Consider the following 12,115-nt stretch of genomic DNA (forward strand, 5'->3'; position numbering starts at 1 on the left):
CGATCCTAATTTACCTTTGTTTTCTTCTTTGTACGCTTCTCAGAATCCGACAATTCACTCTGTTTGTCCTCTTCCTCGTCGTCCTCATCGTCATCATCATCATCTTCATCATCCTCTACTAAGTCTTCCAGATCGCTGCTGAGGGACCCGTCGCTCGAGCTGTCCGAGGACGTGCCTGATTCGCTGTTGCTTGCCACACAAGTATCTGCTGCCTTCTTTCGCGGCTTCTGAGTTGAGGAAAAAAACTGCAAGAATCAGCTTCACTGCATAATGCATGACTAGTGCTTTTCACATGTCGCCTCTTTTCAAAGTGAGGAGGAACGCAAATCTCAGGACTGACCTTCTCTTTAGTTTTCTGGATTGGCTTTTCCACCAACTCTGCTGGATTGTTCTGAGGGCTGCTACGGTGACTGTTTGAGGGGTCTGAATTTTTGGTTGGCTTGGCCGTTGCCTGAACAGGAGCCGGACTCGCAGAAAAGCTCCCTGATTGTGTGGTTGGAGGACAGACCCCGCTGCCATTCACTGCCCCATTCACCCCTGGTAACACAAAACAGATGTACTGTGTTACTAATCAGCTCCATCTTCACCGAGAACTTTGCTACACAGGATAATGAAATATCTGGAACTAACTGTAGAATGGAATAAGACTAATAAAAATATTGATTTATACATGTATCTCATCAAACATGCTGGCTGCGCGAGGCACAAGCCCAACATGAGTGGTTTACATAATAAAAGATAAATTAAAAGATACTGTGAAATTAAAAGAGTGCAAGAAACAGAGATTACGAGCGGGAACACGAGGGAAGGGGGGGGGGGGGGGAGGTTGACAGAATCACTAAGGGAGGAATGAAAGTCATTAAATGTGTCTTGAAAAGGAGAAATCTCATCATAGGACAAAGTGGATTTAGGCTGTGGAAGAAGATGATAGAGATTTTGTGAGAAGAGAGATAGAGGTAGGGTTGTGTGTTTTCAGTGCCTCTTAGAGAAGCAGGTAATTCACAAACGTCCACATCACATCACTCATATGACAGGATGATGTTGATAACTATAAGGACATGCTGAAGTTTAATTTAGAACAAAATGAAATGTTCCTTGATCACCTGCTAGTCTCTGGCTACCGTAATAACGCAGATGTGTGCTGTACCTTTAGGCGGAGCATGGCTGTTCTTGCCGGGCATCCTGATCTGAACAGGACTGGCGCTGTGGTTCGGCTGGATGTGAGGAGTGAAGAATGGAGGAAAGCCGATGAAAGAGGGGAGAAAGGCAGCAGCTCCTCGTCCATGGGCTTCAGCAGCTCGCCACCACTCTGTTGGAGAGGAGAGCAGAGGATTAAAGTCAATTCCCCATTTAGCCATTTGCTGCCCAAAACTCAAAAGTCCACGTCTTACCAGAGAGGGCTCCTAGCTGGGGGTGGGCAGCCAGAGCCGCTGACATGCCCAGGGAACCCAGGCCTCCAAACTCAGGCCTGCCTGCTCCGGCAGTGTAGATGGCTCCGAAGGCTGGGTGGTTGACCAGAGGGAAGGCACTTGACAATGTGGAGCCAATGAAGGGCTGCTCTCCCGCTGCTCCAAACAGACGGCCTGAGATAGATCCAAACCAAGGAAGACATGTTCAAATTGTCCAAAATGTTTTCAAATGCCATCCATAACAGATAGCTGTGTATAACAACACACTAGCCAGTGATACAAAGCAACAAGTCGAGATGTGCTCTCAACTTGTGTCTGTTCCACACAAAAACTGTCCTGTACAATGAGAAATGATGCTGTTTGTGTTGAGTTTTTTTTGTCATTTCCACTAAATATGCAAACACAAGATAACACTTGCTTCCTTTTCAGTAAATAAGATGCTGATTTGTTAACACAGTTTGAGAGTTTGACTTTATTGTTAAAATTGTACATTTTCTTCTTGATAGTTGTTACTGTTTAATGGCATCTTGTTGTTGCAAGCTACTGTTTAGTCGCTAATTAAACAGTCCTATATCACAGGATTTAAAGATGAATTTGAACTGTGAACTGTAGTGTCTAAAAATACTCAGCTCTAACTCGATTTTATTACTTGTGCATATCTAACAAATCTTTTCTTCCATAAAGTGAATTTTGACACGAGTGCACAGCTGGTATGACAGTTGTTTATTGCACCTTTAGCAGAACTCATTGCCCTAATGATAGTTTCGTATGTTTATTTGTGTAGACCAAGAACATTGTTCTCAAATTGCCTCACTGAGCTCTTTTCATGTAAGGACCGACGGGGTGTTAAAACTAGACTTAAACAGCTTTTGAAGGTGTCGCTTCTTATCCACCTGACTATAGAAGAATTAAATACAGAAAGACCGACTTCTATTTGTGTAAGAATTACCTTCAGATTTAGCTTTCACTGAGTGCACACTGCACCTAATTTTAAAAGGCAGCCGTACTGTTTCTGAGCATGACAGAGTGACTGCAGCTTCAGGACGATGCTTATTTCTATACAGTAAAACATTCACATTGAAATTACAGAGCATTTTGTCATAATCCAATTTCAGCACACAACTATTTGTGTATTGATATTTCTCCATTTTAGAGTGCTCCGTATATGCTGCACTATGACAAAGAATGGATATTGTTGGTGAGAAAAAGAAGTGTGTGTATAAGGCGTAAAAAGCTAACCTCCTTCCATCCTTTTGGCATTCAATTTCAGCACAGAAGAATACTTCATCAACATCATCATCGTCTAGCATTTTCCTGAGCACAATCATTTCTGGCAGGGGCGACTGCCACGTATTACCTCCTCCCAGAGTCAGATGCAATTTGGTGTGAGCATATTTCATGCAAATTCAATTTCTATTCCAGAAAAAGAGAGCAAGCCTGCTTGATGCCTCTGCATAAGCCAGGTAATACACATGCAAAAAAGTGATGACTGAAGAAAAGGAAAGTGTTGTACACAGTGCAGATGAAAATGTCAAACTACTATACACTTGCACACACCACAGAAATGTAAAATAGAGTGACACTGGAGCACAGTGTTTTCTGAACTAATGCAGTCTGCGATCTAATTATCCAGAGGGAGACACAGGAGGGCCAGTTATTTGTGCGTTATACCAAAACACAGAGGAAGACTGTAAATGAACATGAATCTGGAGATGCATCTCGGAGACTATTTTTAAGTGAGAATCAACCTGTGTGTGGTTGTGTGGCGAGAAACAAAGCCTCACCAGCATGCCAGCAGTGTGAGAGAGTATAGCCCTTTGTGTTGGTTTCAAGGCCCCTCTCTACCACAAGACAGCAAAATCTGCCTTTTGAATGTCATTAGAATATGCTGAATATGTAGAGCCCGCCTTGCCAGCGTCAGCTAGTGGATACGAAGATAAACGACTGCAATGCAACCCCCAGAAAGGCCAGCCACAGCGTTCACTTATGCCTGGGGTGCCCACCTCTCCCCCCACACACCCCTTTCCTTTCTAGGCATCTGCAAATGCCTTTTCAATATTAATGCAGGCTTCCAGAAGGCGAATAATTAAATCTAAAAATTTGAAGCGAGACAGAAGCACAGGAAAGACATACCTAGGATTACCTACTCTCTCTTCCTCGCTCTGTGTCTGTGTCTCTCTCTCGCTCCCTCGCCCTCTTTCTCATTCTGTTTCAATCCTTCCTCCACTCTGACAAACTGCACCGCCTGCTTTTTTCATGTTTGGATGCTGCCGAAGGGGGATTAATTTGTTGTTTGTTGCAGTCAATCAAATTTCCACAGACAGATTTAAGTTAATTGCATCCGTGAGTTGATCCCCGAAGAAGAGAGTGCTACAAGCGCCGATCAGCTTTTATTCTCCAAGTGATATCCTCATCAATGACACGCGTGCAAACACACACACACACACACACACAGTCCGTGCTCATTTCCATGTTCTTCAGCTTTTTTTCCTTAAGTGTTATTGGCACATTGGCAAAGGACTTTGAATCAATGCCTGCACAGTCTGTGATGATACTATATCACTGCAAAACGTAATTACTGATGTTACCTGCTTACACAATACACTTGACATATTCTTGTTTTTTCTGGTTGAAAATGTTTTTCCTTTTAATTATGATACTTGGATGTGGGAGAGCGACAGAGATGGCTCTTTTGTCTTAGTTGTGTATGCGCATAGGCGCCGTATATATGTTTAACTTACAGTCCACGCAACGAGCAAGACGCTGTGTGAAGTGAAAAAGAATTGGCTTAAAGCACAGCAGAAGTTCAGAGCTAACAGCCTGCCTGTCAGCATTGCATTTGACGCTCAGTCCAAAATCGCTTATCTAGAAAATCTGAGCACACGTAATGGCACAGAGGGATAAGAGGGATGTATAATGCATAAGGAGGAGATGCTCCTAATGGCTTCTTCTTTGGGGCAACACTGACGAGATGGAGGACAAAACAAGGGGCTTTATTTTGCTCGCTTCCTCCTCTCGTAACAGAAAGAAAAGACAACAATCATGGAGAAAGCTGGATATTCTATTCCCTGCTCTGCGCAATCTTGGTTTATGTGTGTGTATATGTGTGTGTGTATACTAGGCCTATGAAACAACAGCGAGACATTAAGAAATGAGGAGAAAGCGAGTATGAGCAAATGATTCACTCGCTCTCACAAGGGACATTCGCGAAACACACAGAGATACAAACACATACACACACTCACACCAAATATACACACACTCCTCTTTGCCTAATGGCTTTGACCAATACATAGAAAGGAGGCTGGATACTGTACAGGGCTGACTAGACACTGAGTGGCTGACAAATGTTAAATCATGCAGGCAGAGGCTCTCTCTCTCTCTCTCTCTCTCTCTCTCTCTCTCTCTCATACACACACACACACACATACACACATACACACACACTCACTCACTCACTCACTCACACACACGCACAGTGTCGTGCTGAGCCTGACTCTGAGGCAGCTGGAGCCAGAGAGCTGAAGGTTGTCAGGAGACATGGCGAAGCATGTGTGTGTTTCTCACACAAAAGAGCCCCCTAATTGTTTGGGATTCATTAATGCAGCAGCTTTTCAATTGCAACCCAAGCTGTCAGGAAAAAAAAAAAATCTTTGTAGCTGGGAGAGAGGTGTATTCACACAGGCTGCAAAATAACTGTATAATTAATACCGGAGGAAACTCATTTTTCATGGTAAAGAAATGAGGAGGACTCTGAATGCTATCGAGACATGAAGGTGACCATATTTGACATGTTTTTATGGTTACATGGAAACTGTTTGCAGTGTTTTCTGGTATTTTTTTCTTCAATAGACATGGTCTTTAAGAGGCAGAAGATCCAGAGGGGTAGAAAAAGTGTTTCTTACCGGAGGTGCTGAGGGTGGATCCCAGTGCTGAGGGGCTCGGGGCCAGGCTGCTCTTAGAGTGGGGAGCAGGGGATGATGAAGAGGAAGAAGAGGAGGAGGAGGAGGAAGAGGCCGCAGGGGAGGAGGTGCGAGCAGCAGACAGGGTGGGCGCAGGGGAGGCCAGCCGCTCTCCAGACTCCATATCTGTCAAACACAATCCAATCAGCAGGGTTACAATAGCAAAGCACACCCACCCGTACACTCGCAAACACACACGTTTGAACGCATACACACGAATGCATACTGTCACACCTACACAACATGTTCGAGCAAGCGCACGCACACACACACATCTCCTGACACTTTTCCTTTCACATCTCACTTCCCCTGAACAATATTTCTATTTAGCCATGCTCACTGGCTCCAAGCCTCCATTGATTCTATATGGGCTATGAAGGAGGATGACATCTTTAAGGACTCTAATACCAGACAACAAAGCAAGTTAAACATTTTGACACAAGGAAAAATACCAGTGCTGCCAATGTGTGCTGCCACAGGACGGTCACTTTTACCGAGAACTCACTCTGCTGAGGTTGCAGTGGGACTGACAGAGGTTAGTGAAAAAACTCCAAAAACAAAATGGGCAAATAACACATTTTTAACTTTTCTGTCATTTTCCTTTCCCTCAGACACACAAGGGGCTCACACGCGCAAACAAACTCACATGTGCACACACGCACACCTGTGTTTGACAACCAGGATCCCTTTACACCCCCTTGATAAAAAAGACATTTAAATTTAAGAGCTCTTTGAGGCTTTAAAGACAACATTGCTCCCTGAGTCCTTTCAGTTGTAACTTGAACTAAATGGAGAGGCTTTTAGATGATGGGTGCATTAACCAACACAGCAGCTTTCCATTATCAGTCTCACAGTCGTCATGCCAGCCATTATCAACCAACCAACAACATAAACCCTCACAAGAAACATTTGGCCATTCTGCAGCCAAATATTTTACTTACATTATTCAACTTTAATCCCCTTTTGCTTACAACTGAGAACACAATGTGGCTGTGCCCACATTGCCGCTAACTTGTGCAGCTAAATAAATAGAAAGCAGTTTCAAAACACATGAATTTGTACACACACGGCTGAACGCACACTTCACACAATTCAACCCCCACTGCAGACACACATATACACAAAATCACCTCCGCTGTCTATCACATCAACCTGACTCTTTTCTCTCTTCTCCTTTTCCATATCCCTCTGCCTGACACTAATCCAGGACTGAAAATCCCCTTCAAAAGCACAGTTTGCAGATTGTGTTTTACAGGCAGGCTTTGTTATTGTGTCATTACACATAAACAGTTTCTGCCTCCATCTCTCTTTCCTTCCCTCTCTCCTGCCACCCCTCCGCCACCCTCCCTCCCTCTCTCCTCTGCAGTGGGAGCAGAGCCACTGATTAAATCTCTGAGACAAAAGCTGCTATCCTCTGAATATCAAGTATCAGCCTTTCGCCAGGAGCAACACTGACAAGAGAGAGGGAGAGTGGGAGAGGGAGAGAGGGAGAGCGAGAGGCGAGGATGACAAGAAAACCTGCTGCAGTCCACGGGGAGGAGGCTGGTGTGCCATCGGACTTGGGCAGCCATGACTGCCATTGCTGCAGTGAAAAGATGGTGGTTGTGTAATTATGAGCAAGGTCAAAGGTCCTTTGAGGGGCCTCTCATGCAAGGTGACGGGATGTGGGTTAAAGAGCCAAATTATCAACCCGAACAGCAAATAAATGAGCATTTAATATTAGTTACAAGAATAAATTTCTGGCTGAGTGAAGATGAAGAGTTTCAGCGTAATCCTAACCAAAAACTGTTACCTCTCTGCCACATTTTGTTGCATGAATGGCTGTCACACTCTGTGCTCCTTCACTTCGGCTGTCACCCTTTAAATGTCAGGTTAGGGTGAAAAAAAAAAAAAAAACATGAAAAAAAGGGGATTCTTTCACAAGATTAGAAAAAAGAGTGATCTTTTTTTCATGGTTGCTCCTGACAAAAAATGTAAGTATCATTAGAAGTGTGATGAAAATGGAGAGGAGCTGTGGCCCTTCATAATTATCATAATGCACATGAAAACAAAAGGCTCGTGTCTCAGAGGACGAGCAAGCTTATGTGGTGTCAGCTGGTAAGTGAAGCGGATCATTCCCTACCTTTTCAGAGGGAAGGAAAAACAGAGGAAGAGGGAGAGAAAACGAGATTGAGGGGGGAAAAAAAAGGATAAGCAAGACAATGCACTCTGATTTTGTTGTGGAAAAAAAGACAGAAGAAAGGAAAAAAGTGGAGGAGATGAAGGACAGGCTGTAAACCATTCCTGTCGTTTCTCAATATCTGCACTTAATGTCTCGCCTTGTCAAAACGTGATGATGTGAACAGAATTGATTTCCCCCCTAACAAACAACAAAAAAGCAATCCCTCCTTTGCAGAGGTGTAAAGCAGAGCTACCCTCCCCCTCATCTCCTCTCATCTCTCACAATCTCTCAAAGGGCCTCTTTCTGGGATGAGAGATGGAGAAAGAAAGGACAGCGGGGGAAAAACGACTGCGAGGCAAGTCCATCTTCCTTCGACAACTACAAACTGATCACTTAGTGCAATTAAATCTAATAACAATAATAAGATTGAGCTCAGCAATGTACCACCAAATGCACAGCCACAACAATGATTGCAACAATAATGGAGCGCCAAGGTATTTAAGGATCCAATCCTGACTTAATTATGAGAAATTAAAATGGATTTAGCATCAGAATTAGCTTGATTTTATAGGTAATTAACGGCACACCACAGTGGCGGTATAAGGCAAGCGTTATAATCTCCGTGAACGGCTAAATCAATTTGACTTGAACAACACCAACCAATCAACGCAGAGCGGTGCAACCAGAAACAGCAGGTCTCACAGATGCAAGGAGAGGGAGAATTTATGCTAATGGCTGAACTATGATTTATAAGATGTGCTCCAGCGCCGGATTCAGAGTCACGTCCACAAATACACCACAGCACCCAGCTGTCAACGCGTGCAGCTAATAGTGGCTGGATGCAACAGCCCTTCAGGAGATAGTGTAGCTATAAACAGCTCTGCGGTTTTATGATTGCATGTGGCCGTCATATAGGAGCCTTCACGTCAGCATCATCTGAAAGGAGAGCAGAGTAGTATAAAGGAGAGATGGAGTGCGTGCATTTGGTGGTGGTGTAATGGCCTGTGCTGCTTGGTATGTGGCCTTACATCATGCATTTGTTTTGTGGTGTTGTATGTCTGTGCTGTGTGTATGTAATGGTGCTCGGTTACGCGTGCAGCGGTTTTACGTAAGACTGCCAATACATGTGCATATAGAAGTGTGTGTGTGTGTGTGTGTGTATGTGGGTCCGTGTGTGTGTGTGTGTGTGTGTGTGTGCGTCTGTGTGTGTGTGCATGTGTCACGGCCTCAAACTATTCAACCCCCTGTGTGTCTCACTCCTGCCCCTTTCCTCCTCGCCCCTTCAACGCACACACATACACACACAAAAACACACACACGTACACACAGTAACAGATGGCTGATACTAACTGAGATAATCCGCCAACAGAGTCATCAGCATGGATCAGTGGTAATCAGAGTGTGGACACAATGTCTCTTCTCCAGCCGTAATGGAAGGAGCGCCTGGCGCAAGAGAAGGGGAAATGCATTATTCCCCATGATGCCCTGACCCCATTCAAAGACACACGGTGGCTCCCAGCTCTCTTTCTTTTTTCTTCTTGCCGCAGCCGACAAAGACTGTATGAACGCTGCTTCCGCAACATTCACTCTGTCCTCTGGATCTCTAACTGCCTGCCTTTTATTGTCATCTGCAACTGTGTCAAACGCAGACCTCCATTTAGCTGTGTTCTGCTCCGAGCAGCTAACAACAGAAATGTCAACATAGCAAGTGTGTCATGATGAAGGTTGCTGGTGAAGAAGAGGATCGGAATGAGTAATCCACTATTAGCACTTCATGTTTAATCAGCGTATGGGAGTCATTGCTTCTTTTTTTTTTTTTTTTAACACTTAGTTTTTCTGTGCTGCTCAAAACAAACACACTGACTTGTTTTTACCATTTCCAGTGATTTAATTCAATAATTTCCAGGTCTTTCTGAGAATTGCTAACACACGTCTAGTATCCACAAGCTCCTCTGGTGGTTACCAGGTGACAAACTGTTCTCATGAATGACTCATTACTGAAAGGCAACACACACACTGGCATGCACGCACACACACACATGCACGCACACAAGCACACACACACAGAAAAGGTACTTTCTGTTGCAGTTGTGTTCGTGAAAGTGAGATCACTGCCTCTGAATCAGCATGAACATCTTTTATTTCTGACCTTGCTCCGGCACATTGTTCCAACGTCCCATCGCTCTTGTTGTGTTTGTATACGTTCGTGTGTCTTTGTAGGCGCGACATGTGCATATGGATGTTTGTACTTTGCATGCTTGTTGGCAATGAACACTAACTGAGCAAGATCATCTTGCTTATAGCAGAGCGCACGCACAAGCTCACTTGACCCCTTTTCTCCTCCCTTCATCCCTCCCCTCCCTGCACGCACACCGTCAGCCAGGAAATGACATAACCAGGCGCCTTGGCAAAAATTAAGTGACAACCTTTGTCCAGAGTCAAACATCAACTCAGGGAACATTTAAAGAGACAGCATGTACTGTGTGATATCATGCTGGTTGCAGAATCCGAAAGGTCATAACAGAAAGAGTGAGATTTGTTGTAGGGCTGCTGATTGATCATTAGGTCGATAAATTAATGAAACATGTCCATCACAATTTGCTGAAGCTCAAGGTGATGTCATCGCTTAGTTTGTCCAAAACCCACAGACATCCAGTTTGTTATCACACTAATTATTATCTCACAACTCAGAACCTGGAGCCAGGGAATGTTTGGTATTTTCAATTAAAAATGATTTTATTAATTGGCTAATCATTCCAGCTCTATTTTGGTGGTGCTGTAATGGCCTGTGCTGCTTGTGCTATATCACTGCACTCTAGCACTTCATGACACTTTGGAGAAAGACCTTAATGAAATAAATGTTAAATGTGTGAATAAAAAAAATCTACACTGAATCACCGAATCCAAATATTAAATAGGATACTTGCGGAACTGCTTCGAAAACTGACAATGGATCGCGCCAAGGCCTGAAAGGAGTACAAAGAGACAGCATGCCCCAGTGTGGCCTGTCTAGGTGACAACAACTAGAGTGACTCAGACCCCTCCCTCGGCTCTGCTCCTGCCCAGTGACAGATGGCAGAGCAGGGCATGTAGGGGATGGGCACCATCTCTCACCCCGCCTCAGCTAGCCTTGGCAGTGGTGCTGGCCACAGGTCTTATTACAGCCACACCACTGCCCGCCTGCCTGCCTCCATGTAACACTGGAGCTTACCACGCTAGAGCTGCTTACTGCCTGCCAGGGCAAAAAGGTAATGATATGGTCCTGTGTGTCGGAAATGGTAGAGCGTGGCGTTAGCACTGAAGAGTTTCCAGCTTCAGTATTCACTGGGCCCTGTCGTAAAAAACGCACGCGTATCCATGTCGCTGTAAGAGGGTTTAGATAAAATATAAAACCAAATGGCATGCCACACGCATTCTGTATATTTTTGAAATGACAAGAAATCAGCTCTTGCCAAATGGCTTTATTTGCCTTTTCAAGCATACTGTAGATGCCAAAGGCTGGAATCAACACCCCTACTCACCATCCGTCTCTGCTGGGTTCCCAGTGACAATAATGTGATTTTGGGACATGGTGATGACTCGGTGGAGAGGAATAGGATAGGCTTGTCACTTGTGTTTGATGTCAAACCTATGTGTGACAGAATAGTGTTACTCAGCTCAACCAGACATAGCACTACTCCCATTTCCTGGCCATAAATAGAAGAGAATGAGCCGGTAGAGAGTGTGTGTCTGTGTGCGTGTGTTTGCGAAAAGAGTCTCTGAGTATATGTGTATGCATGCGCACACAAGCACACCCGTATGCACCATTCTAAGTATCATAAAGTAAGCTCAATAAGAAAATTCCCATCTCTTATGCTCATTCGCATCTGCATCCAGCCAAAGCTAATTATTCTCCCCATGGTAACCTAGCAGGGTCTTCACATCAAAAAACCAGAAGTGTGCATCAGGCAATCATCCCTGATGAATCTGCCCTTCTCCCTCTGCTAGCCACTCACACTCATCTGCCAGTCTCACTGCTCATTACGGTTTTTCTGCAGACTGAACCAGATCTGCTCGCCACTGGCTGCATGTGTCTACAAGAGTCCGTAATGACTTTGGAGCAGTTTGGAAGCACAGAATAACACCATCTCAATGCTTCAGAGAATATAGACACACATTCATCCCCCCCCCCCCCCCACACACACACACACCACATGCATTAGAGAGCAAGGTGAGTGGTAAACCAATGCCTGTGGAGGTTATTTACCATTTAGATTACACACCGCAGTATTTTACATTTGCTCTACTCCAATTTTCAGTGCAGAGCAACGCAATGCAAAGAGTAAAACTGATGATTTGCAAAAAAACGTACCCCAAGGCCTGAAACACTGAGCTTAGATACTAGGTGCACAACTCACTTCACAAAACACATCCCACACATTAAATACAGTTGCTAAAATTTCCCAGTATTTAACAAGACATCTGCAGACGTTTGCAAAATTTTTGCACTACTAAATCAACTGAAAATGCATTTTTAATTATGTCTCATTGTTTCCAGTAACAATGTCCATGTCAGTAGTTCTGCAATACTGTAACTGCTGAGT

General features: G+C 44.3%; 1 protein-coding gene across 11 annotated transcripts in view; it reads right to left on the reverse strand.

Moving 5' to 3' along the window:
- The window catches only part of baz2ba (bromodomain adjacent to zinc finger domain, 2Ba), a 66,585-nt gene that overhangs the window by 24,119 nt on the left and 30,351 nt on the right, over positions 1-12,115 (reverse strand). For all 11 annotated transcript variants that reach the window (XM_076730855.1, XM_076730846.1, XM_076730827.1 and 8 more), the window contains exons 3-7: positions 5,315-5,497; positions 1,392-1,583; positions 1,148-1,309; positions 341-537; positions 15-227 (exon numbers count right to left, since the gene is read on the reverse strand). In XM_076730855.1, the coding sequence (XP_076586970.1) occupies positions 15-227; positions 341-537; positions 1,148-1,309; positions 1,392-1,583; positions 5,315-5,495 (945 nt within the window). In that variant the 5' untranslated portion in view covers positions 5,496-5,497. The remainder of the gene's footprint in view (positions 1-14; positions 228-340; positions 538-1,147; positions 1,310-1,391; positions 1,584-5,314; positions 5,498-12,115) is intronic.

The sequence above is a fragment of the Chaetodon auriga genome, chromosome 1 (genome assembly GCF_051107435.1).
Source record: "Chaetodon auriga isolate fChaAug3 chromosome 1, fChaAug3.hap1, whole genome shotgun sequence".
NCBI classification, from domain to species: Eukaryota; Metazoa; Chordata; class Actinopteri; order Chaetodontiformes; family Chaetodontidae; genus Chaetodon; species Chaetodon auriga.